The 27337-nt window shown below is 49.5% G+C and overlaps 1 protein-coding gene across 2 annotated transcripts in view; it reads left to right on the top strand.

Moving 5' to 3' along the window:
* Positions 1-27337, top strand: part of MYRIP (myosin VIIA and Rab interacting protein) — a 169588-nt gene that overhangs the window by 106154 nt on the left and 36097 nt on the right. For both annotated transcript variants that reach the window (XM_080673115.1, XM_080673116.1), the window contains exons 4-9: positions 6048-6184; positions 9787-9867; positions 10414-10511; positions 10669-10749; positions 14355-14498; positions 23558-23711. In XM_080673115.1, the coding sequence (XP_080529241.1) occupies positions 6048-6184; positions 9787-9867; positions 10414-10511; positions 10669-10749; positions 14355-14498; positions 23558-23711 (695 nt within the window). The remainder of the gene's footprint in view (positions 1-6047; positions 6185-9786; positions 9868-10413; positions 10512-10668; positions 10750-14354; positions 14499-23557; positions 23712-27337) is intronic.

Genomic DNA, 27337 nt, shown 5'->3' with positions numbered 1-27337 from the left:
TGCGGCTTGGCAAAGCCCCTGGTTTAATGTTTGGGTGAAGCAACACGCTCCACCCATCGTCCTAACTCCTTGCTGTCTGCATCCGTGTGCCGGGGGATCAGCAGCCCTGCCAGCACCCGGAGAAAAGGCTCAGCTGTTGCCATGGAAGCTTCCAACATCTTCAGAGGCTGGGCCTTGGATCTCCGATCCCACTGCCAACCACAACTGAAAAGGCTTGTGGAAATGGGAAATTGCTTTTGTGTTTAACAGCTAACATTACTGAGCGCTTACTCTGTGCCGAATCACTGTTCTAAGCACTCAGTTACCCTCATATAACTCCATAAGGCAGTACCAGTAGTAGTGGTGCACCCATTTGACAGATGCTGAAACTAAGGAAAGGGGGGGGGGGGGTCAAAGAACTTGCCCGAGGTCTCACGGGCAGGAAGTGGTCAGGGTTTACTCAGAGTAGATTGGCTCTCTAGTTGACACGTTTACCTTCTGCGTGTGGTGCTCTCAAGAATTCGGAAATCTATGCAAAAACTGGTTTGGCTCAGTGGTTTGAGCGTCGGCCTGCGGACTGAAAGGTCCCGGGTTCGATTCCGGTCAAGGGCATGTACCTTGGTTGCGGGCACATCCTCAGTGGGAGGTGTGCAGGAGGCAGCTGATCGATGTTTCTCTCTCATCGATGTTTCTAGCTCTCTATCCCTCTCCCTTCCTCTCTGTGAAATATCAATAAAATATATTTTTTTTAAAAAAAAGAATTCGGAAATCTGAAGATATTCAAAAGGTCTGGGGTTCTTAGTCAAATCCTGGGCAGTGGTTTCAATTTGGGTGAGAACAGCCAAAAGGCCCCTCTAAAAGCAATTTATTCAAGGCTTTTCTTAAGAGATATTTTTGGCTATAGACAGATGTACTAGATCTTGCTATTTAAAGCCTTGAAGTCCACCGTGGTTGATACCGCTAACGTAAAATAGAAAACAGCCCACCACCACCTCCACACTTGGTATGTCTGGCCAAGCTCCCACTCCGGCGGTGGGATGATAAGAAATGTGCACGATTTCCATCCCTGAGGAAAGTGTCCCCAGCCCGACCCTCGGCTCAGGCTTCCTGAGTTTCTCAGGAGGCAGCAAACAGCAGAGAGGCTTGGGATGGCCACAGAACCTACTGGAAGGTCCCTTCTGCTCAAATAGCGTGGACACTGGGAAGGCGCTTTGGGGTCCTCTGCTGACAACAGGTACAAAGGGGCGGTGTGGACCTCGACGAAGATGAGCTCCATGACTTATGAGAACAGAAATGTTGCTGGCGGGATCCAGCTGGAAGAGTGTGAGAGAACTGCAGTGCCCTCCATCTGCTCTCATCTGTCCAACCCTGGGACCCTCCTTTCGGGTTTATTACGGCACTTCCTGTGAGTCAGGCCCGCCAGCACCTCCAAGTCTGGACAGATTGGCAGGTCGGATGACTCGCGTTGGGCCCCGTCAGAGATCACTCCACGATTTCAGTTTATTTTTCAAATCAACCAACAGCAGCAACCTCTTTTTGGAGATTTACCTTTGAACAGAAGCACGTAAAGTTCATGTTTGATTTGCAGACTGTAAATGTGTTCCTGTTTTGGTAAGAAGTGGCCATTACTGAATTTTTGCATGAAAATGAGTGGGTGAGGCCTGTGCCTTTTCAGAGGTTGTGTTTAGATCCTGTATAAGTGAACAGGACCCATTCCTAATGCAGTACATTCCAGCGAAGTGCAGACAGAATTTTGCACACGTGCACTTGTCTGGAAGAAAGGGACCCACCGGCAGAGGATGCGGTTAGTTGTCAGCGGGCAGGAAAGAACCAATTTCCTCCTTTCCTCCTGAATGCTCTTGGTGTATCTGAGGTCCTTTGCTCAGCAAGCGCTGTCTATGTAACAGTGGTGAGCTGTACGCAGGAGCCCTGGGTCCCCAGTGGGCACTCTGAGTCGTGCACACGCACTGACACAGGGGTGGGAGCCCATGTGATGACTTGCAGAATATTCTACCTGCCGCTTCACCATCACGGGAAAAGCACATTCTTCAAAACCATGCCTAGATCCTGTAGAGAGAAGCGTCCGACTCTTTCCTGTCAAATGTTCTGCTCCCTTTGTGCGTGCGTGCGTGCGTGTGCGTGTGTGCGTGTGCATGTGTGAGTGTGTGTGTGTGTGAGTGTGTGTGTGTGCGTGCGTGCGTGTGTGTGTGTGTGTGTGTGTGTGTGTGTGTTTGATCAGAAATTTCGAATCAAGACCTTCTGTTTTATTTAGCCCCAGGATGAAATCTTACCTGAAAAATCAACCCAGGTCTTGGGCAGAGAGCAGACGGGCCCACCTGGCACTGGGATGGCACTGGGCAGTTAGGCAGCTGTTCCTGTAGATCCTTCTGTGCTGGCGGCCTCCTGAGTTCATCCCCCCTACATACAAGGGAGGGGGTCTCGCAGCAGAACAGGAGGGACGTTGCAGGGGGCACGTTTCAAGCAAGTGCCTGGGGTCACGAAGAAATGTTCTGTGATATCTCCTTCATCATTCGTGTGGTCAAAGAAACACGTTACCCGTGCTTATTGCTAACCGTGCTTTGCAGAGGAGATGGTACTGATACTTGCAGTGGAAAATATACTGAGTGTTATAGAGCTCCACAAGCATGATGGTCTGTTTTGATCCTTTCAAACAACGTGGCAGTGGGAATGATGCCTATTGTACAAAGGAGGACGCTGACGCTCCAAGAAGCAAAACAAGCTGCCTGCGGTCGCAGCCAGTGAGGGGTCATGTCCCTGCTTCATGCTGTAACTACATCTGCACGCACTGGAGTCAGTATGAACGGGGCAAAACGTGTGCACACCCTCCTGCGCTCCCCCGGGAAGAGTGCCCGCTCGCCCTGCCCAGAGAGACCCCCTGGGTTCTCTTCCACTCCTTCCTCCCCCTCCCTGGCTCTTGCTGCCATGGCAAGCATGTCTATGTTGAGAACATTTAGCAAAGCAGACCCGATGGTCTGACTCATGAGAAAGTACACGATGAAACCACGTCCTGCGTGTTTCTATATCACAGGATCTTGAATTTGCAAAGCAAGAAAGTAAAAATAAAAATTAGCCTGGCCAGCGTGGCTCCGTGGTTGAGCATTGACCTCTGAACCAGGAGATCACGGTTGACTTCCCGGTCAGGGCACATGCCCGGGTTGCGGGCTCGATCCCCGGTGTAGGGCGTGCAGGAGGCAGCCGATCAGTGATTCTCTCTCATCCTTGATATTTTTATCTCCCTCTCTCTCTCCCTTCCTCTCTGAAATCAATAAAAAATATTTTTTAAAAAGTAAATACGAGCAAAAATTCACATGACATTTCCCCACGAAGTTTTAGTAAATTGGGCAGCTTTACATGAGTTTGGGTCCCTCTGCCTCCCGCCCCGCACGTGTTGATGGGTTTTTCTCAGCTTGGTTGTCTGCGGTTTCACAGCTCCCCGTCGCCTCCCTTCTGAAGCCGGTAATAGAAACAGATGGTGGCAGTGTGCTGCGCCTTCGCTCAGGGGGAGCTCTCTGCCGGGAGCCCTGGGTCTTCCTCAGAAGGATTCTTGGTTCATGCTCTGTCTTTGGGTTTTTCTGGCCAGGAGGACATGGAGTGAAGATTTGGGGACCCCCATTATCTGTGCCCTGGAATTTAATTCCATCTCAAGACACCTGAACTAGATCTGGGTAGAAGAACTTGCCAGAGAGAAACCCACTGCTTCCGGTAATTTTCATAACTAAACCATATTGACTTGCCCTTTATTTCACAGCTCCCTCTTATTGATTGTGTACTATAACCCTTTTCTATAGGCTGCCTGGTTGTTGTCATTGACGTTTGCTACAGGACGGGGTCATTTTGGTCCTATTTGGTGCATACGTTTTCAGCGTTCTGCATATGATCATCTGTGCAAACATTTACGCGATGGATTGAAAGGGACATTTTGTACTACTGGCTTTATTTAAAAAACGGAAAAATGTATTTCTCCTCTCTTGATTGACTACATTGCAAAAACAGGGAGAATGTATTCGGCTGCTGCTAAAACAGCCCTGATGTGGTGAGTGCTTGCAGGTGCGGCTGCCTTCCCTGCAGATGGCTGAGTCTGCGGCTGGCCGGGAGTCGGAGAGTCAGGTCTGAGTGGAAGGATGCTGACCTATTCCAGGCTAATTCTACACTCGGGCTCAATGGGCAGCACCTGAGGGGACATGTGTGTGCTCAGGGATTTCACTGTTTAAGCCTGGATTTTCACAGAGCTCCTGCAGAATGCTAAGTGTCTACCACCCAGAAGGGACATTAAGGGACTTCTCAGGGACCTTAAGCTGAGAGCTAAATCCTTGGACCTGTATTTAATGTCATTGTCATCAAAGTCATAGGTGTACCTACACAAAATGTCAGCTAGTTCTCTTGATTTATTGTACAAAAAAACAAACAAAACCACAGTCGTCCCCTTCCCCCCCACCTCCACCCTAGTCCTGCTTGCTAAATACAATCATCTTCAACTTTAGCTTTCTTTTGGCATTTATCTCCATACTTCTAAATGGCTTGGTTTATCTCTTTATTCCTTAATATGAAAAGGTTTTATTCTGTTGTTCCTCCAAACTCCCAACACATACAAGTCATTACAAAGGGCGGAGATTGAGAAGGGAAACAGGCATTCTGAAAGTCAGAGTATCGTGGGAGCCAAAGGAGAAACAGCATTTCGGAAACAGTGAAGGGGTCGAACACATCCATTATGGGCTGAAATAGCACCTGAGCGGAGATCGATGGCATGGCCCCTTGACTTCACAGGAAGGTTTGGGACCATGGAGGGCAATGCCGGTGGAATATGCATGGGATTGTTTGAGGAGGGGGTGGGAGCGAGGACGTTAACACTGCTTGTAAGCCATAGAGACGCCAACAACCAGCTTGGGCCTTAATTGGAAGGGAACACACCTCACTATAGAGCATGATGTTGCCACTAATGAGACAGGTGAATAAACCAAAAATGTAGGAATTGAGCACATTTCTTAATACGAGTGTGAAGATGTTATCGGAGCAGAACTGGCATGTTAATGTGCCAGAGGTGAGGCAGTATCGGATGCAACTGTGTGGTTCTGGAAATTCGGTTGCAAAAAGCTGTGATCATTTGTATTCTGAGGACGAGGGAGATGAGATGCAGGGAGATAAACTGACATCTCCAAGGCCACACACTGAGTGATGAGGTTGGGGAAGAATCCATAAGTGTTGACTGTTCTTTGCTGTCTCCGTCATACTAATCAGCACAGGAAGATGCAAGCTTTCCCTTCTGGGCCAGAGTAGCTTGGAGTGCACATTTCTGCAGCTAGAGCAAGAACTGCAGCTCTTCAAATGAACTCTGTTGAATTCTTTTACTTCAAGTTGGTTCTGACAAGTAAAAGAAGGCAGTCCCGATCAGCTTTTTAAATAAGAAGGCAAAAGAAAAGCCATATTCACATAACCTTTATTCCTGCCTCCAAACAGCTGAGGCTAAAAGAAATCATTTCATTCCCCTTCCCCCCTCCCATCCCCATGCTTGACAACTGCCTGGTTGTGTATCAGTCAAACTCTCTGAACCATACTAAGAGGAATGAATCAAGCATGAGAGTGGAGCCGAGAGCCACGGAGACCACCTGAGAGATGGGAAAGTTCAGGGAGGTCAGTGCCAGTGGCCTCAAGTCTGGAGAAGGCTCCTTGAGGGCCAGATAGGGACAGCAGGGCAGGTCCTGCCCAAGGCTGCTGGGCCCAAGCCCTGTGAGTGACACCTGGGAAAGTTCTAGAAGAAACAGAGAGTACCCTGACATCCACCACCCGGCCGTTTCAGAAATGGATTCTTACACAGATCTTTCTTGGGCAATGGTGTTTCCGTTGGTTTTTATCCCTTACTTTCCAGCCTCCTTCAAAGCTCTTCTCCCATCTCACCCCCATGGAGTCGCTAGGGCACAAGTCTCAACAACTGATCTGTGGGATCCATGGACTCCCCACAACCCCCCAGGCGGCAGCCTTTGCGATCCACCATTCAACAATCTTATCTTGTAATTCTGATGTTCTCTTCTATAATTCTGTGTTTTCCTCAGGCTTCTGCGAACACAGTCTCTGGAATGGTTCTACAATAATGTGAAGAGCCGTTTCAAGCGCTTTGGCAGCGCCAAGGTCCTGAAAAACCTGTACAGGAAACACCGGCTGGAGAGCGGAGCAGGCTTCGACATCCTAGGTATGCTGGCTGCCTCTTACTCTGGGAGTCCTTAGGGGGATGGGGCGCGGGGCGGGGGGTAGAAGAAGGCCTTGCTTGGAGGCCCCGTATGCTGAGGCACCCTCACCTGGACAGAACAAGCTCCTTAAATATCCCCCTCTAGTGAGGAGGCAAAAATAGGACATAAATCAAAGCTTCTGTTAAGTTTTGAGTCCTTTGGTTCCCGCATCCCCAGTGAGCTGGGTATATTAGGAGCTAGGAGGACCGAAGTATTTCTGCAAATTGTGGACATTCTAATTCTGGATCCTTAGAAATAAAAGATTCTTAGTCATCTTTCCCTAATGATTACAGCATCAGAAAGTCATCTTGGGTTGATTGTGTAGACTAGGTCTGCACTCAGAGAATATGGCCTCCACTTCCCTTTCCTCCTACTCCAAAAGGCTCTTTATACCAGGCCCCGAATGTGAGGGAAGGGAAGAGTGAGAAAAATGTCAGCTTCCTCCAGGAAGCTTGACGGATGACACCTGCGTACGCTGTTTTATTCCGTTCAAACAGCCAATGTAGGTAAACCAGAACAAGGAAGTATATGCTAAAGTTCTGGTAGACCAGCCAGTACAAAGAAATTGTTGTCAGAATATGAAAAGCACCTCATCCAAAAAAGGCTGTTTTTTCCTGTCTAGAGGGAGGTTTTTCTCCCATCACTTTGCTGACATGGGTGAATGCTTTTTATCCACAAGAAAGAGGTGGGGGTGAATCTCCTCCATCTCATTTAGATCTTTTTCACCATCATTTGTACTAGAGGCCTGGTGCACAAATTCGTGCACAGGTAGAGTCCAGCTAGCCTGCTCCAATCGGGGCTGATCGGGGCCGGCTGGCTGCAGGGAGGGGCTGCAGGAGGTTGGCTGGCTGGCCCTGCCCCCAATCAGGGTGGGGGGCCCAATCGGAAGCCGGCTGGGGGAAGGGACCGCAGGAAGTTGGCCAGCTGGCCCCACCCCCATCAGCCGGTTGGCTGGCTGCAGTGAGTGTCATAGTGACTGGTCATTCCAGTCGTTCTGGTTGCTTGGCTTTTTTATATATAGATTCTCCAAAATAGGATGGAAGCATTAAACCTGGAGTCATTAGCGCCTTTTGTGGTAGTTGTTAGAATCTCTGTCTTTCTGCCTATGGCAAAAAGAGCAGTGCCCAAGGTTGCCACCTGTTATTTTTATCTTCTCTTTGTGGGGTTTTCTTAAAAAATGTTTCTAGGAATGGAGGCAGAAAAGAGAAATTTAAAGTAACGGTGTTCACAGTAGTTTTTCAACCCAAAAATATTTCTCAAGAAAGTTCCAGAGTAGAATCGGCTCACTCATTTGCATGCCGTCTTTTCTTTCCTCTCTTGTACATCCTCTGGTCTGCTTTATGGACCCGTTTATGTGTCCCCAAATTCAAATCTTATTGTGTTCTCAAAGGCTTAATGCAAATGTAAAGGAAAGCAAACCTATGTAGAGACTCTCACAGTACAGAACACAATTCCAATCTCATTCCATTTCTCCCAATGGCCCCACCGGTGGAACAGGCTGACACGAATCCCAAGTGGGCCAGCTCAGGGCTTTGAAATCCTCCAATGTCATCTTCAAAGGATAATCGTTTGCTGGGAATAACTGTCTGCCATGATTGGAACAGATATAGGTCCTGGGCCCTCTGTGATTCACCACTTCTTTCACATGGCGCTCAGTCACAACACTTAACACATTGCATCCGGTGATGGTTGACTAAGCTGCGCTCCTGCTGGGCCACATGGAGGCAACAGCTCCTTTGTCTCTGTGTTCTCAAAGCAAGGCTCAATGCCCAGCATATATTATGATCTCCATATTGCACTAGCTAGTTCAATCTTAAAGCATTTTGTAGGTACCAAGACACTTCATAGACATAATTGAGTTGGTTGCTTTAATATAATTGGTATCTCCATTTTAATTATGATTTCCTCTTGATAAATAATGAAGTCAAGCAGACAGGAGACACTTTATGAGATGGTACTGTAAAGCCACGATCATAAAACAATGAGACTTATTCTGCACGCCACCTAGAAAATTTAGTCCCACCTCAAGTGCTTACATGGCCTCCTGGTTATGTTAGATGAGTGGGGAGTCATTACCATTGTCTTCTAGCTACCACCCAACACCCTTGTATGGTTGTCATCTGCCATCCTCAATCCTGACTACTCATTAGAATCCCCTAGGGTGTTTTAAAAAAACAATCCATTGCCCAGATCATCTTCCAATGCTCAGTCAGTTATTTCTGAATCTCTGGAGGGGGACCCCATTCAGATATTGTTTAAAGTTCTCTGGGTAATCTTCAGGCACAGCCAATTTCTCTATAATTTGTTCAGGAGAATTCTGAATAAATGGTTCCATCTTCAATTCATCTAAGGCAGTGGTTCTCCACCTTTCTAATGCCGCGACCCTTTAATACAGTTCCTCATGTTGTGGTGACCCCCAACCATAGAATTATTTTCGTTGCTACTTCATAACTGTAATTTTGCTACTGTTATGAATCGTAATGTAAATATCTGTGTTTTCCAATGGTCTTAGGCTCTACAGCAGCGGTTCTCAACCTGTGGGTCGTGACCCACAGGTTGAGAACCGCTAGCAGGGTCACCTAAGACCATCGGAAAACACAGATATTTACATTACGATTCATGACAGTAGCAAAATTACAGTTATGAAGTAGCAACGAAAATAATTCTATGGTTGGGGGTCACCACAACATGAGGAACTGTATTAAAGTGTCGCGGCATTAGAAAGGTTGAGAACCACTGATCTAAGGGAACTTATTTTCAGAATTTTTAAAAAATGTTTTTTTATTGATTTTAGAGAGGCAGAGGAAGAGAGAGAGAGAAACATCAATGATGAGAGAGAATCATTGATTGACTACCTCCTACATGCCCCACACTGGGAAACGAGCCTGCAACCGGGGCATGTGCCCTGACCAGGAATTGAACCATGACCTCCTGGGTCACAGGTCAACATTCAAACAATGAGCCACACCAGCTGGGCTATTTTCAGAATTTTGATTGTCAGACCATGATATGCAACATCTGCAGTGTGTAAGGCCTGTGCTGAGCTCCAGATCTCGCAGTGCAACTGTTGGAATCAGTGCCATGGGCTGTAGCTAAAGAGCAGATGCACGAGGTCTCATCGCCATCATGAGGAGAGCGCTCTTGTTAGTCCTCTTCTTCTAGTAGGGAAGCCCATTGTCAGAGAGGTCAGGGTGCTTGCTCAAGGTCACATGACTAATAATTTGCAGGTCCAGGAATTGACCTCACATTTCTCTGAATTCAATCCATTTTCCTGTCTTGGACTCCACATTGCCTCCAAAGAAGGTATTGGAAGAAAGTTGGGGTGGTAGCAATGCTACACCAGGAATTATCAATGTGAGAAGAAAAATGTGATTGATCCAAAAGTGTAGTATTGTTGTGTAACCCAGTGATTCCCTAGCCTGTTAGCAGGGCTAACTTCAAGTGGGTAATGGTGGTCTGCCAATTTAGTGCATCTGTGCTCCCTGAAGACCTTTGATAATCATGATCTCTCTCTCTCTCTCTCTCTCTCTCTCTCTCTCTCATTCCTTTTTTCCCCCTCCCCTAGGAGGAAGCTTTTTTGAGGCAAACCTGGAGAATGAAGGAAGTGTTTCAGGCAGTGATTCAACATTTTATAGGCAATCAGAAGGTAAACTTGCTTAAGAATTGACAGCTAATGCAAGGTTAGAAGAATAGAAGCACCTTCAGATACTGTCCAGATCTCCCAGTAGCATTGTAAACACTTGATACAACTAAGTATTGCTGTGTGGGCATCTCCAGGGGTCTTCCTGCTGTTGCCACTTATATGGATCCATCATCAAAATAGATGGGTAAATCCAAGGTGTGGCTTAGAGAAGTACATTTGCTCCCCAGCCACCGGATACTTGGTGATCAACTAGTGAGTGTTTGGAGTTGGAATATAAAAATCAGTATACCTGGGCAATTCATATTAAAGTATTCTTATAAAGAATGTACCACTTACCGATTAACTTCTCCTTTTTTTGTACCAATATAATAGTTCCCTCAGAGCAGAGGTTAAAAGCAAAAACAAATTTCTAGTTGCAAGTAAAGCCTTCTCCAACACTTCAGCTCCTTCTCCAGAGCTCAGAGCAGAAGAGCTCAGCAGAGCTTCCAGCGGAGCCGTCATTTTACTTGACATTCCCTTTCAGAAAGTGACCTCTGGTCTGTTTCCTAGGACACAGCATGATGGACACATTGGCTGTTGCCTTACGCGTGGCCGAGGAGGCCATTGAGGAGGCGATTTCCAAAGCAGAAGCCTATGGGGACAGCCTGGTATGGACCCCCTTCTCCTCTCTGGGGCGGTGTGGGTCGGGGTCCTGGCTGCCAGAAAAAAGTGCTGGTTGTCAGGAAACCAGTGCCAACCTCTCACTCCCACGAAAGTACCCCAAACCTGCCCAGCAGTTGGCCATTCTCTCCCCTCCCTCTGCAGGACAAGCAGAATGAGGCCAGTTACCTGCGGGACCACAAGGAGGAGCTGACTGAGGAACTGGCCACGACTATCTTGCAGAAGGTAGGTGGCCCTGCCATCCGATGCCTGCAGCTTACCACCCTGGCCCAGAGCAGGGCCTCCTGGGAGCCGTAGAGCAACCACTGGCAGGGTTGTTGTCTTGGGCACAATTTCTGTGCCTTGTCGCTTTGTCCTCTGCGCTCTGGAGGCTAATGCAGAGACATTGCACTGCAAAATCTAAGACAAAGGATCGAGTGTGTTTGCCTTTAGGGATTGATCAGCTGGGTGGGGAGCCAAGAATTCAGCACCGAGCAGGTTACTCACTGGCTTCCTGTTTCCTGAGCTTTGTGTGTGTGCATGCCTGTGTACCTGTGTGTGCGTGCGTGCATGTGTGGGTATCCTCTTCTTACACTTCTCAAACAGTCTTTTGCAGAAAACACGTGCCGTCACCCCCTGCTAGCTACGTTGCCTAAACTCCTTTACCAGGTGTATCAGTAATGACTACTTAGAAACCACCCACCCCAAAACTCTGTGGCTTTAAACAGGATTATTTCTATGTTTCACAGCCAATACTCCAACCCCTAGAATTCAATTCAGTTCTGACACTAGGCAGAGTTAGCACAGACTCCACACGTGAAGGGCTCAGTCCCACAAGATGCCAGTGCAAGTCTCAGGAATCCCCACGTCACCCACTTCTGCCCAGCCCTCTACAAATTCAGGGCTTCCCCATGACCCTCCCTCAATTTGGATCATTTGCTAGAACAACTCATAGAACGCAGGAAAGTGATATACTTACAATGACCTCTTTATTATTATGAAGGATACAAATGAACAGCCAGTGGAAGAGATAATAGGACCACAAGATCTGGGGAATGGGTGTAAATTTTCCTTGCCCTCTCTGTGCCTGTACTAGCTAGGAAGCTCCCCAAGCCTTAGAGTTTTTAATAGAGGCTTCATTAAGTAGCATAATTGCCTAAGACTCAGGCGTCCTCAAACTACGGCCCGCGGGCCACATGCGGCCCGCCGAGGACATTTATCCGGCCCGCTGGTTGCCACTGCCTGTCCTGCTTAGCAGCCGACTCGTCCCGGGCCCGCAGTACGCATAGGAATTTGTTCATAGTTGTTTTTTTTAAACTATAGTCCGGCCCTCCAACGGTCTGAGGGACAGTGAACTGGCCCCCTGTTTAAAAAGTTTGAGGACCCCTGGTTAAGTCATTGACCACCTGAATGAACTCAATCTTTGGTCCCTGTCCCCTCTCCAGAGGTTGGGCTAGAGCTTAAAGTCCCTTGGTTTACATGATTGGGGTTTTCATTGCTTTTCAAATACAGTTGACATACAATATTATATTAGTTTCAGATTACAACATAGTGATTAGACATTTATGAAATGGTCACCCCAATAAGTTGACTATCCACCTGAGTTATTACAGAATTATTGAGTATATTCCCTATGCTGTACTTTACATCCCCATGACTGTTTTGTGACTACCAGTTTGTACTTCTTCATCCCTCACCTTTTTCACCCATCCAGCCAATCCTCTCCAATCTGGCAACTACCAATTTGTTCTCTATATCTATGAATATGTTTCTGTTTGGTTTGTTCCTTTAGTTTGTTTTTAAGATTCTACATGTAAGTGAAATAGTATGGTATTTGTCTTTCTCTGGTTGGTTTTTTTTTAGCCACCAGCCTCCTTCTGTCTAGTGGCCTTGGCCATGAGTCACCTCATTAGCATAACAAAGACACTCCTGTCACTCAACATATGCCAAGGATTTTTGAAGCTCTGTACCAGGAATCAGTCTAACAGCAAATATATTTTTTATTGCACCACAGTTTGTTTCTCGCTCATGCATCTGTACCAGCTCCATCTAAAGCAGTGGGTTGGGGTCAAGTGTGTTCACTCTGGGGCCCTACTGAGGGCACATCAGCTACTCATGGCCATGACCAAGCACCAGGCAGCAAGAGGAAGCCAATGACATCTATCAAGGCCTAGGCTCAGCCATAACTCCCTGTAACCCACTCCCTCCTCACATGTCATTGGCTAAAGCCAGGCACACAGTCAAGACAAAGCCAAAGATGGGCGGTACACTTGACCCTTGAACAATGTGGGGGTTAGGGGTGTAACCACTTGTGCAGTTGAAAATCCATGTATAATTTAAGTCAGCTTTCTGCTGATACAGATTTCTTTCTGCTTACGCAGTAAGAAAAATACAGGTAAGCCTGGCTGGTGTGGCTCAGTGGTTGAGTGTCGACCCATGAATCAGGAGGTCACAGTTCAATTCCTGGTCGGGGCACTTGCCCAAGTTGCAGGCTAGGTCCCCGATAGGGGGTGTGCAGGAGGCAGCCGATCAATAGTTCTCTCTCATCATTGATGTTTCTATCTCTCCCTCTCCCTTCCTCTCTAAAATCAATAAAAATATATTTTTAAAAAAGAAAAATACAGTTGACCCTTGAACCACGCGAGTTAGAACTGCATGGATTCACATATATGTGGATCTTTTTAAATCTGCATTTAAGTAGACCCATGGAGTTCACAACTGTGTTATTTAAGGGTCACCTGTGTATACTCCCTGTCCTGGGAGAAGCACAGAGTCACATGACAAAGGGAGCATCGGACAAGTTCAGTCTTCCCTTTAGTCACAGTAATTCATGTCTCTTCCACATGACACTCTTCCCACCTAAACGCCCCCAAATGCCTCATTCAATAACAGATCCGAGTTATTGTACATGTGATTCAGAGTCAGTTCCTTTTAAGATGGAGACCTATGAACTAAGCAAACAAGTCATCTGTCCCCACATACCAACATGCAATGCTGGAATAGGACAGCAGCACTACCCCACCCACCTGCAAAGATGGGAGGTGACTGGCCCACAGCAATTCTGAAATCCTGCTAGGTGCACGTGCCAGGTCCCCACTCTGCAGGTAGGAGGTGTGCCTTGATTAGGCCCAGGTCTGTCCCTGGGAATGCACTGTAATTCATTGTTCTCCTTGGCTCTCAGCCTTCATCTTCATCATCTTGTCTGGTCCAAAAAGGCTTTGGAGAATATGCTCATTTTGGCGGCTCAGCAGTTTTCTTGGCTACTTCCTGCCTGTAGGAAGTTGGGAGCCCAGAGACCATTGTATAAATGGACTCATTCAATCCCCATGGCTGTGCCCAACACAGCAAGCAGTGCAAGCAAGCTGAAGCCAACCCTGATGACTCCTGTTACCTGCCCCCTGCATAGGCCTTCCCGATGCTTCCCAAAATCTAGCCAGAGACTCTGGTTTGAGATCCAGCTCCACTATTTATGAGCTGTGCATCCTTAACTGATAACTTAACCTCTCTGAGCCTGTTTCCTCATCTGTAAAACAGGTATAGTTACAGTCTGTAGCTCTTAGCAGTGTTTGGAGGATTAAATGAGGTAAAGCATCTATGGGGCCTGGCCCAGAGTCTGGCACATGATTGCCATCGTAAAATGATTATTTGTAAACTGTAAAGTGCTGTGGAATGTTCAAGGTTATAGTTGTACTGTTTTGTCATAAGACAGATCTGAAGGAGGCTGGCATTCTGTTGAAACCAAGCTCTTGTGTGGCTGAAAGAAAAATCCCAAAGGCGGTCCCAGTTACTCCACATAGCCTCCGAGGCCTCTCCAGTAACTCTCCCCCTCTGTCACCCCACCTCCTCCCCAGATCATAAGAAAACAGAAGAGCAAAAGTGAGCAGCAAATGGAAGAAGCGCCAGAGTGGTCACAGCCGCAGAGCTGCAGTGCGAAGGCGGCTGACGAAGGGACCGCGGCCTCCCCGGGAGGCCACCCTGCCTCCAGCATCCCCTGGGTGAGTCTCCAGGCAGTAACGCAGGTGTCCTGCACGCTCTCCCCGGGAACCGGGTCAGCACACTTAACCATCTGTAATTAACGCATGTGCCCACCAGATGGCATAAAGCAGGCGTCCTCAAACTACGGCCCGCGGGCCACATGCGGCCTGCTGAGGACATTTATCCAGCCCGCTGGGTGCCGCTGCCTGTCCTGCTTAGCAGTCGACTCGTCCCGGGCCCGCAGTGCGCATAGGAATTTGTTCATAGTTTTTTGTTTTTTTTAACTATAGTCCGGCCCTCCAATGGTCTGAGGGACAGTGAACTGGCCCCCTGTTTAAAAAGTTTGAGGACCCCTGGAAAGGAATAGGGTGGTGGGCAGGGGGAGAAACTGAGAAAGTGTGTGGGAGTCCGGTTAGGAGGGCTGAGGGAGGAGAAAGAAGGAATGGATGCAAAGGGACTGTTGAAGAATCCAGAGGCGGGTTTTTCCACAGAGACCAATTTAGGGAAAATCAAAATGTCAATAGGCACTTTTTCATTCATTCCGGAAAGAGTTGTACTAAGTCCCTCGAGGAAAATAAAAATCTGTATCAGGAAGATCACTTGCTTTTCCAAAACCGAAAAGGGACAGCAAGAGAATGGCCACTGCCATCGGAGTCACCAAAATGGCCACATCGAGACATAATCGGGCAGTCGTGGTGTGGCTCAGCCTTCCTGTCTGTCACCCTGAGACTAAGCCAAGGGCGCAATCTCGAAGCACAGTGCCCTTCCTGTGACCCGGGCCTGGGCCTGCTCATGTCTGCAGCAGCGGCTCCCGGCCTGTGAAATCCAGGTTCTCTGTGTAAGTGGCCCCAGCGGAGGGCACGCAGAGCATGGGAGAAGCAGAGGCTGAGCCTGGGGAGACTCAGCAAGAGGAGGACTGGCTAGCGGGGCGTGGGTGGCACAGCTCCAGGTACCAGCAGGCAGAGCATGGGGCCAGGGCAACACAGAGGTACAGCTTAAAACTGGAACGTCAGATGAGGGGGCGGGGGAGCAATGCCTAGTGCTTACGCCCCTCCTCCTGGGCGTTAGGGGCAAGCACCCCCTTTCTGAACAGAGGGAAAGAGGGGTGTGCAGAGCAGCCACATGGCAGGCACGCCATCCCAGAAGAAATGGTCAGTAGCCTCTCCTGCATAAACTCTGCCCAGGGTTCGCCAGCCACCAGGCGCATGGGGGTGACAAGGCGCATCCTTACGGCTTTATCAGAGCTTTAACTTCATTGGCTGGTTGGCAGGACCTTGTCTCGTCAACATGCTGTCAGCTTATTCACTGCCGCCTTCACTAAGGGAGCCTTTTAGCACAAGGTTCCCGCTTGGGTTCTAAACTAATACCTCTCGGGGTTTTCTCCTCTTTCAGGAGATCTGTCTTGCCAGACGCCTGCCTCCCACACAGCGAGGTCTTCACTCTGGCTTCGACACCGAGGTAGACAGCGCTGACTCATTTCTTACTTTTTTCCTGGGCCAAGAGCAGAACATGGTTTATTCCCCATGTTGGTAGAGAAGAGGGCCCAGGGCAAGTCCCTCTCTGACTCTAAAGCATCTTTTGAATCTCTTTGCAAGTTATGTCCACTCCCCAGGATCAGTCCACTTTTGGGGGGCGGGGCGGGGGGCGTCACAGGGGGTATCGGGAGATAGAACCTCGAGTTTATAGTTTGAAAGAAAAGCCCATAAAGGACATCAGTGCACCCCCTTGGGTAAGCACTCCTTCTGGTTAACACTTTAACCCCAGGTTATGTGGCCTGGCAGGGGTGTGGGCACCGTACCACAGGGACAAGATCATTACAACCTTCATCCTGAACTTGGGTGTTTCATCAAGGGGTCTCCTCCTGTCCTCTCCTGCGAGTTCTCCCCAGGCCGTGATTGGTACCACGGAAACAGCATGTTTTCACCTACAGTGCTAGTCAGGAGACGTGAATGCTTGCCTTTCTGCAGCCACACTATGCTCATGGGAACCGCCCCACACAGAGCAGCCTGACTCTGGGAATAAAGAGAAATCCAGCATCCAGCTCCGCCCCGGGCACAGTTTGCCCCCCTGAGCAGCCTGATTGCCAGTGGTCACAGGCCTGACGTCCCTTAGCCAGGACCCCTAGCCCTTCCCCTCTAACCAGTACCATAGCAGGGCCAGCCTGGGGCCTCGAGGTGGGGGCACATCCAGTGGACAATATCAGCTTCCTCATGGGTTCCATGCAGTGCATCTAGGGACACTGCCCATCCACATGGGCGAAGCCAATGCTTCCCCCCGCCCCGTACCCCTGCCCCGCCTGACCCACTCCAGGCCCTAGACCCCTGTGATGAAGGAGCCTGTGCTGGGACCACATTCGGGAATTGGGACCTGAGAGGGACTGAGCCTGGTCAAGGCCACCACATTGCCTGCCTCTGGGAGCCCCATTCATCTGGAATACAATATGAGTAGCAACCCCAGCATGACGGCCACAAATGCTGACGAGGCCCAAGTAGGAGGGGACAGGAACCATTGCTGGGTAAGGAGCAGGCACTGTTTGCCCATCACCAGATGTGGATGCAGGTATCATTAGACCCATTTTACAGGTGAGGAAACAGAGGCTAAAGCTTTCACATAACTTACGTAAGGTCACCCACGTGCTGGTTGGTGGGGCCAGGCATTGAATACCTTTTTCCCGCTCCAATGCCCTGGATCTAGCGTCTTCCTCTGTACGGCTCGGGGAGTAACTGCACCGAGCTCGGAGCGCTGCAGGCTCCCTGGGCTTAACTGCCAATCCCGAACTTAATTCATTCCCATCCAGCCAGGGTTTCTCATCTGTTCTCTTGAAAGTTCAGTGTGATTGTTCTCTTTTTAATTTCCTCCGTTATTGTGTGGTCCTCTGCCCGTAGGGGGTCAGCACCATCCGCCTTTCAAAGCCTTGTGATGCAATATCCTAAAAGGTCTAGCCAGGGGTTATAATTCATTCAGCGCCTGTCCCTTTGGGCGCCTGTATATAAAAATGTGTCTCCATAATAATATGATGATCCTCTTGATATCATGATGGTGGCAGCAGGGGCCAGGCACTCAGGATATGCCAGTGACTAAGCCCGGCCCTGACTTCCTCTCTGTCTCTTCTTTTCGATTTCCCTCCCCCGTTTCACTGTATCACTGTTATTTTCTGCCTCCTCGTTGCTCTCTCCCTGGACTGGCTGTCCTACAGACCTGAAGTCGTTTTTATTATTGTTATAATTATTGGATTGAATTCAATGGCTATGACCGACCCTACAAATACAAAGCAAAGCTGTCTCAATTGTTGAGTCATCTGACCGCTATTACCGGTCCCTTTGCTCCCACACCCTCGATGCTAAAAACATTCCGTCCCTGTTTTATGCTGTGAGCTCCTTGACCGCGAAGACTGTTCTGATAGTGGTTGGTGCCTCGGAGAGCCTGCCCTGTTGGCCATGATGACAATTAGAGCAATCATAGCACCGTTCCGAGAGGTGTAGGTAGAATGCGCTGCTGCTGCCCACTCAGGACGCAGCGACTGTAAAGGAAGGGGCAGTTGGCCCTCGAACAACAGGGCTTGACCTGCGCGGGTCCACTTCTATGTGGACTTTTTTCCAACAAATACTGTAACTGTATTTTCTCTTCCTTATGATTTTCTTTTCTCTAGCTTACTTTATTATAAGAAAAACAATATACAGCCCGGCCGGTGTGTGCCGGAAGTCAGTTCCAGTATGTCAGCAGGGTTGAATCATCTGGGATGGCTGAAAAGCATCTCCCCCAAACCTGAATATTATTGCTTGCTGCCAGACAGCTCAGAGCATCTTAAATCTACATGTTATTGCCTCCTGTTGGCCAAACACCTGAACAGATGTAGGCTATTCCCCAAACTGACAATGCTTCTGAACCCTACCCTTTGAAACCTTACTCTTTGAAGTGTATGTCTCCACCTTGCCTTAGGACAAATTGTGTTAATAAATAGCACGAGGTCCTTAGACAAGGGGTAGTCTTCAGTTCCTTTAGCTGAAGCTCCTCTGACCCACAATGCCTTTCAAAATTATCTTTCAACCTTGGACTCCTTCTTAATCTACGCATCAGCTCCTTTCTCCAGATTGCTGAACCCTTTGTAAGGCTGGGACAAGAACCCCAGCAGGTGTGGTTCAGTGGTTGAGCATCGGTCCATGAACCAGGAGGTCCCATTTAAGATTCCTGGTCAAGGCACATGCCTGGGTTGTGGGCTTGGTCCCCAGTGAAGGCATGCAGGAGGCAACCGATCAATGATTCTCTCTCATCATTGATGTTTCTATCTCTTTCTCCCTCTCTCTGAAATCAATTTTTCTAATTTGTTTAAAAAATAGAAAACAGTATATAATCTCTCTGTTTAAAGGCTAATTGCTAAGTGTCCATCCGGTAATGATGTCACATAACAATGCCCAGCTTCCTCTCCTTAGCGGCTAGCCTCCTTAGAGTTTCTTCAGCCTAGGAACACAACTTGCTTTATAGCCAGGTGGAAACATTTTACACTGTAACCAAATGTCTGTGAAGTGTTTCCCGTGCCTCATCTCATTTGATCCTTATAGAAGTCCTGAAGTAGGTAGATAGGAGACTCAGTGGAATCCTATTTTCTTTTCATTATCCAGAAAACAGAGATTTAGACAGCTTAGAAGCTTGACCCGACTGAAAAGAAGTAAGGAATGGTGGACCTTGAAAGTGACTTCAGGTTTTCTCACTGCGCAGAATATAGTCAAACACTGTTGCAGTTAAATATTTTATCCTTTGTTCTCCCTGCGTGATCTACAATGATAATCTGCTTCATGTTGATATTGACTGCTGTGTTACAATTACCTGAAAGAGAAGTTGGGGTGCTTCACTGGGCTGGAAAAAGTTTAGCCAAATCAGAAAGCAGGTCTAATTAAGCAAGTTTATTCTATATCTATAAAATGCTAAGTTGACTCGTGCATGCACGATACATATAAAGCTCTCGCTGCGCCAATTGCACGCATGTGTTTCCATCTGTCATTGTCGATCATGAATTTGGTTGACATTTCTATTATAGAGAAAGGGCGAATAACAATATTAAAGTATTTCTTCTAATTTCCTTTCAATGTGCATGAATTCGTGCACCAGGCCACTAGTATGGATATAATACAAAATATGTTAATCAACTGTTTGCATTATCAGTAAGGTTTCCGGTCAACTATAGGCTATTAGTAAAGTTTTGAGGGGGGGTCAAAAGTTATACATGGATTTTTCCACTGCACAGGGGTCAGCGTCCCTAAACCCCACATTGTTCAAGGGTCACTGTATCCCAGAGGTAACTGATGATCACACTGGGTGTCTCACCCAGAGCTGCAGGGCCGGAGAGCTCCGTGGCAGGTCCTGCTGTGTGCACGGTAGCCAGGAGTGCTTTGCTCCCAGGCTTCCAGCAAAGGCTCAGGCACAGCTCCCGGAGGGCATGGAAGAGCATGGACTTGGAGCCAGGCAGACCTGAGCTCAATGCCTGCCTCAGTTGACTCATGCACACCCAATCAGACTGAGTGAGAGGATGGATAAGGTGCCTGGCTCAGTGATAGGCCTTAATAACCGCTCTTATTTTAGCTACTGTTTATTGAGTGTTTTCCAGGTGCCCGCCTGACACTGATCCGTTTGCATGAGGAAACTTAGGCTTAGCGTGGTTGAAGTTTCCCCCAAGATCCCACATAGCAAGAGGAGGAGCTGGCCTTGACCTAACACACCACCCATAGTCAGCGCCTGCAGAGTTAAGAGGCGCGGCATGTTTGAAAGCTCAGATTCTCAAGTGCCTCATTGCAAGGCCCTGCTGGCATGCCATACTGGCTTTCCTGGACCACGGGCTCCACCAGCCTTCCCAGCCCTCTTTGTGTAGATGTGCAGACTCTAACTCAGGCCACCCTTCCAGACATCACCAGCCCTTCTTCTTCCACAAGCCTTCAGGTAGGTTAGAGGAAGGGAAGAAAAGTAGAGTCTGTGGGTGGGAAAGAAAGGGCACACTGGCCCCAGCCCAAGGTTATGAGCAAATAAATTACTCAAGTAATCCCATCACTTCCCAGGAGCCACAGAGCTTGAAGTACCTGGTCGATAAAAACATTGTTGTGGCACCATCTACTGCTCAATATGTTTATTGCAACACATTCGTGGTAAAACCAGATCTGGGTCTCTGAATGGGCTTTTCTGCCCTGGCTGGAGACCGGGCCAGCAGTGTCCTGTGACCTGTTACAGACAGTCCTTTGGAGCCTTTTGTGAATATCAGAAAATAGTTTTTTCTAGTGGGAAACAATGCTTGTCTGACACAGATTATAAAAGCCTGCTTTCTCATGAAGAACATATATCCCATCTCCCCTGTTGGGACCAGTGGGGGGACTTTCTATTTTTTGGCCTTGGCTTTTGTATCTTGGGGGACATTTTTGTCTCATCAAAATGACCACAGCCACCTCCTACAGACACACATGTAGATGCATCAAATACTATTTGAGCCACTATAAAATGAAACATTAAATATTATTTTCCCCCTTTTTTTAAATATACATTTTTATTGATTTCAGAGGGGAAGGGAGAGAGAGAGAGAAACATCAATGATGAGAGAGAAGCATTGATTGTCTGCCTCCTGCATGCCCCCTGCTGGGGATTGAGCCTGCAACCCAGGCACGTGCCCTGACCAGAATCGAACCGTGACCTCCTGGTTCAAAGCTCGATGCTCAAGCACTGAGCCACGCCGGCCAGGCTACTTTGCCCTTTTTTGAACATATACTGTGCACGGTTTACTTAGTACAGTGAGGAGCTTAGAGATGGGAATAGAAAGTATCTCCTGTGAGCCGACAGTAACACTGCACCTGGCAATAGGCTGTCAGCTCCTCCAGGCCAGACCTGAGTCCCACACATTCAGTCACAAACGTGGGACTGAGGACTACCCCCCCTAAAAGACTCTCCCGGCCTTCAGGGAGCTCACAGTCTGTGGAAGAGTCGAGAAGTTGTGTGGTGTCGCATGGGCACTAGATTTATCAGGGTGACCACTTCATACATTATAATTCAGGGGTCCTCAAACTTTTTAAACAGGGGGCCAGTTCACTGTCCCTCAGACCGTTGGAGGGCTGGACTATAGTTTTTAAAAAAAACAACTATGAACAAATTCCTATGCACACTGTGGGCCCGGGACGAGTCGGCTGCTAAGCAGGACAGGCAGCGGCACCTGGTTGGCCGGATAAATGTCCTCAGCAGGCTGCATGTGGCCCGCGGGCTGTAGTTTGAGGACCCCTGCAAATGCCTAATCATTATGTTGTGCACATGAGCCTAATATAATTGAATGTCAACTATGATTGGAAAAAAATATTTTTAAAGAAGTAATTCAGTTAGTTGGCCAAGGTATTACAGCAAAGGCCCAAGTCCAGCTGACTCCTGAGTCCAGCCCCAACCACCCAGGCCCTGCCCACAGCTCCCCTCCTGGGCCCACCCCCAACCACCCAGGCCCTGCCCACAGCTCCCCTCCTGGGCCCACCCCCAACGACCCAGGCCCTGCCCACAGCTCCCCTCCTGGGCCCACCCCCAACCACCCAGGCCCTGCCCACAGCTCCCCTCCTGGGCCCACCCCAACCCAGGGCCTGCCCACAGCTCTCCTCCTGGACCCACCCCCAACCACCCAGGCCCTGCCCACAGCTCCCCTCCTGGGCCCACCCCCAACCACCCAGGCCCTGCCCACAGCTCCCCTCCTGGGCCCACCCCCAACCACCCAGGCCCTGCCCACAGCTCCCCTCCTGGGCCCACCCCAACCACCCAGGCCCTGCTCACAGCTCCCCTCCTGGGCCCACCTCCAACCACCCAGGGCCTGCCCACAGCTCCCCTCCTGGGCCCACCCCCAACCACCCAGGCCCTGCCCACAGCTCCCCTCCTGGGCCCACCCCAACCACCCAGGCCCTGCTCACAGCTCCCCTCCTGGGCCCACCTCCAACCACCCAGGGCCTGCCCACAGCTCCCCTCCTGGGCCCACCTCCAACCACCCAGGGCCTGCCCACAGCTCCCCTCCTGGGCCCACCCCCAACCACCCAGGGCCTGCCCACAGCTCCCCAGAAGCACTCTCCTTTGTCTCCTAGCACCTGTGGGGGGAGAGGAGGCATTGGCTGTTGCATTGACCAGGCGTAGGGCATGTGGACCGACCATTCTTGGCTCACTGTCCATTGCAGCACTTACGTTGTGCTTACTGTCTACCCCGCTGAAACGTAAGTTTGGCGTCTTCGAGGAAAAGATGCTTCACTTCTATCACATGCCAGCAGGTGGAGACAGACTGCTCGGGTGGATGAGCATTAGAGACGGTCTTTGGTTTCACGTTGCTGTCCGAGACGCTTCGGCGGCTTTGCCACGTCCCTGCCCTTTCCCGCCTTGGTTTGTCAGTATAAAAGGAGAAAACTAATTCACCCATAAAAGAGAATGCCTTCATTAAATGACAAGGGGAAAATGGGTCTCTGTTGGATGAACTTCCTTATCTATAACATCTGAGCTCTAAATTCTCTATAGATAATATTTATAACATATTTATAACAGGTGAGTGTTTAAACAAGTTTCCCGTCCGTCATTGGAAATCCCATTTCTCCCACTTCTCCTTGGATTGGAGTTCATTTTCCATTCCTTATTGAATTCAGGCCAAATCGGACTGTGTTGCAGTAGTTCTGGGTTTGTGGACGCGTCATTCTTGGCTCACTTGTCTGTCTGTCGCAGCACTGACGTTGTGGCTCACTGTCTACCCCGCTGGACTCAAGTCTGAAGTCTTCGAGGAAAAGATGCTTTTACTTTTACTACATGTAATTGGCCCTGAGGAACACTAGCTGGGGGATGGCTGGCTGCGGAGCCCAGTGAGAACTGGCTCCGTCTGGTCCATTCTTGCAGGCTGGCCGGCTTGCAGTGGAAGAAGCAGGAACCGTTTCTACCAGGGTATGGCCGAAGGTACTGATGTGCAGCTTTTAACCAGAACACGAGAAAAGCCCACACCGTCACGTCTCCTCCACGCTGTGCAGTGTCAGCCACAAAGCTGAAAGCATCCCTCCCGGGGCCTGCGCCCCGTGAGCTCACCCTTTCCCCTCCTCTCTTCCCACAGCGGTCCCAGCCCGAGTTTTCACCCACTAGAGGAGATGCCCTACAGACCTGTTCGCTGGAGGCTGCGTCGAGGCAGCCGGGGAGCCTGGGCCCGCAGCCCAGGGAGGAGTCGGCGTGGCCCAGCTGGAGGAGCCTGGACGGTCCGGACCAGACAGGTGAGTGTTTTCAGCAGCATCTAGCTGGCCTGTGGGTGAACAGTGCTGTCTGGAGGCTTCGGGCTGCCGCGTGGCCGCTCAGCTCTTCTCCTGTCATCTGAGCAGCGTGTGCCCATCGTGGGCAGCCTGGGCAGTGTTCCTGTGAGACCCGTGGGACAGTGGGGGGCCCCTGGACATGTGTGTGCAACTCTGTCAGCTGCCTGTAGAGGGGATGGAGACGAGGACTAGTCCCTGGTCCATGGACAGGGGGGAGGATGTCTCATACAGGCCAGGAACGCTGATCCAACCCAGCAGACATGTCAGCGTTCAAAGGGATTTGGGTCCCAGTGTCTGGTTGTAAGAGTGTCCTTTCTGAAGCCTGACATATTTGTTAGGGTGACACTTGCTATGCCAAGGGAACCACACCTTTTGGTGGTTTGATGCCATAGTGTTAGTTCTCATCAGGCAGCCCCGTGCAGTGCAGTGTCTTGGCCGCAGGAGACTTTCAGAGGCTCCTCGACCTTGTGGCTCTGCCGTCCCCCAGGGCCAGCAGGTGAAGGAAGAGAGAATGGAGAAGTTAGTGCGCCTGCTGTCTAACCACCTCAGCAGGGAAATGACACATGCACCACCTTCACTCCCATCCCATGAGCAAGAACTAGTCACATGGCCCCACCTTGATGCAGGGGATCCTGGGAAATGTAGTCCTGGCTGGGAAAATGCATCCCAGCAACATGGCTCTGTCGTGGAAGTGGGGGTGGATGACACATGATTTTTTCCCCCTGCCACGCAGGAGGAGGGCATTGCTGTTCCCTCTTCCTGCTCCTTCTCCTGGAATGCCCCACCTCGGTACAGGGCAATTGAACTTCCCTCTGCAACATCTATCACACACAGTCCTTTATTAAGCTGTCAAGTCATGTGATCCCTCCCAACCTTAGGGGCCCAAATTAGCTGAGTCCCTTTCCCAGAGTCACACACACATCAGAAGGCTGCCAGATGCTTGGGTCACCTGGGAAACAGCCGAGGGCCGGAAAGCCCCTGTGCCCAGGCCAGGAAGGTCTCTTGGGCCCCATAACTGTGGGATGAAGATGCTCACCCCACCCCACACAGGTCAGTTCCTTCCTCACCTAAATACGCATACCTTGGATGGAAGCTAGGAATGTTTGTCCCCACAAGAGGGAGCCATAGAGAGTACTTCCACCCCATATTATCCCCCCAAATCTCAACCCCTTTCCTCAGCAACAGTAACAATAAGTTAGCAGCAAAATACCCACAATGCTTTCAAGGATTGTGCTGTCACCTCTACTCCGTCAGGGCAAAGACTTCACTAACAGCTATATAAGCCAATCCCATTGTTATCACAGTGCAAAGAAGAAAAAACATAAAATATTTTTTAACAGTTATTCTAAAGACCTTCCAAAAGAAATCTTTTCCATGTTAACCTTTTAGGACCTGTCGGTAGAAACTGCAGAGATTCTGTGAGCACATGAAATTTTCCTTATGTATGTGTATGGTTTGGGGTTTACTTAAGTGCATTTTCCCTTTCTGGATATGTGTTCTTCCCCCATGCTGTTGCCCAACAGACCCACATTCCTTCATGCGTTCATTCATTCATATTTTTTTCCTTCTCTCTCACCTGGATGGAAAATTCTCACAGAGAAGGGACTCTGAGATTCCACAGGACATATGAGAACAACATATACTAGATCTTCACTAAAGAGTAATAAATAACTAGCTTTTACGAATCGCTTTACAAGCTACCGCGGCCATCTGCGGGCCCTGTTTCATTTATTCCTCCCACAGCATTACTAAGCACTGCCATTATCCCATGGGCCAGACGAAAACCTTGAGGGACAGTGAGGGTGAGTGGCTTGTCCAGGACCCCACAGCTGGGAGCACCCTGGCCCTCACATGCAAACACCGTGGCTCCGATCGCAGCCTTGTTCAAATTGACAGTGAAGGGTCTCCCCACCTAAAAAATGAACAAGCAGCAGTGACAAGCATTTCAGGATTCAAACGTACACGCTGGTACACTTAAAGGATTTTATAAACCTTCTAAAAGACACTCCAGCCCTAGCTGGTTTGGCTCAGTGGATAGAGCGCCGGCCTGCGGACTGAAGGGTCCCAGGTTCGATTCCGGTCAAGGGCACATGCCCAAGTTGCAGGCTCGATCCCCAGTAGGGGGCGCGCAGAAGGCATCTGGTCAGTGACTCTCTCTCATCATTGATGTTTCTGTCTCTCTCTCCCTCTCCCTTCCCCTCTGAAAGCAATAAAAACATATTAAAAATAATAATAATAAATAAAAGACTCCACAAAACAGTTCCCCGCTGAATTACGAGCACTCCGAATACATTTGCAGAGGGCTTTGCTTTTCAAAACATGATTGCATGCATAGTATTCTGTAAAACAAGGCACCTGTGTGTAATTCATCAGTTCTATGTATGCATAAAACTTAGTTCAACAACATCACACACACACACACACACACACACACACACACACACACACACACACACATATTTCATACTCGGTCCAAACATCCATGCATCCCTCAGGATGAAGATGGAAAATGAAAAGTAAATAATAAATAAAACGCTTGTGTAGAAAAACCGCTGGTTTTCCTCAGGAGTGCTGGGCCCTTGACGTGCTGAAATGTCCAGGCCAACCCCAGAGGTCCTGACCGATGTCTGATCTGTAGAGCAGGAAGCAGATCACTCCCGGGGGCATGGCTCAGCCTTAGCGGAGCAGAGATGCAGAGCAGAGGCGGCCTGGAGGTGGAGGTCATTGCAGAAGGTTCATGTCCACTGGGCTGTTGTCAGCAGCTCTGTTTTTGCGTCAGGGGCAGGGTCGGTTCTGGAGCCTGTCAGTCCACAGCTGGGGTCAGTGCCGGGGGCACTGTGGGCTGAGTGAACCACAGCAACTCTGCCTCAGTCCTGACAGCGCTCACAGCAGCTCATGGATCCCCCCAAACACACACACTCACTTAGAGACCTTGACTGAGCATCTCCTGTGCGCACAGCTGGGACGTGAAGATCAGGGAACGGTCCCTGCCCCCCGTTGCTCGCTGACTACTGTCAGCACAACCAAGAAAGGGTGAGAATTGGGACAGAGGAGGGGGTGGCGAGGAGCAGGGTCCCAGAGGATGTCCCCAGTGGACAAAGAGAATGTGGTCTTGGAGCCCAGATGCAACGTTGAGCAGTTCCCAGGATGCAGCTTGACAACCAAGGTTCTCATAGGGTTGAGTGTTCATGGAGACGTCTGTGCTCTTGCCGAGAAAGAAGTTGGCCAACTTCTGGCTTCCCCAGGGGAACATGGCAACCTGGGATTGTCAAAGGCAGGGAGAGAGGAGCCGGCACTGGGCTGCCTCCCCCGCCATCTGTCAAGGCTGTTGTGAGTTGAGGTCTGTTCAATTGCTGAGGGCCGGGTGTGCTAACCCGTGAGGGGACCAGGCAGGTGATGGAGTCATCTTCCATCCCATGAGGAGAAGGAGGATCTAAGAGACAAAACCATGGCCAAAGTCAAAGAGCCAGGACCTTCCCCTCTCCCCGTCTCTGCCCAGGCCAGCGAGGGCAGGAGTGGGGCGACTCTCGGAGACGGAGGGGACCATGTACCCAGGTGGACGTGAAATAGGAGTCAGGTCTCCGAGTTTC

This window comes from Plecotus auritus (assembly GCF_963455305.1).
Source record: "Plecotus auritus genome assembly, chromosome: 6".
In the NCBI taxonomy this organism is placed as follows: domain Eukaryota; kingdom Metazoa; phylum Chordata; class Mammalia; order Chiroptera; family Vespertilionidae; genus Plecotus; species Plecotus auritus.
Note: the sequence above shows the minus strand (reverse complement) of the source record. Positions and strands in the feature narration are given on the sequence as shown.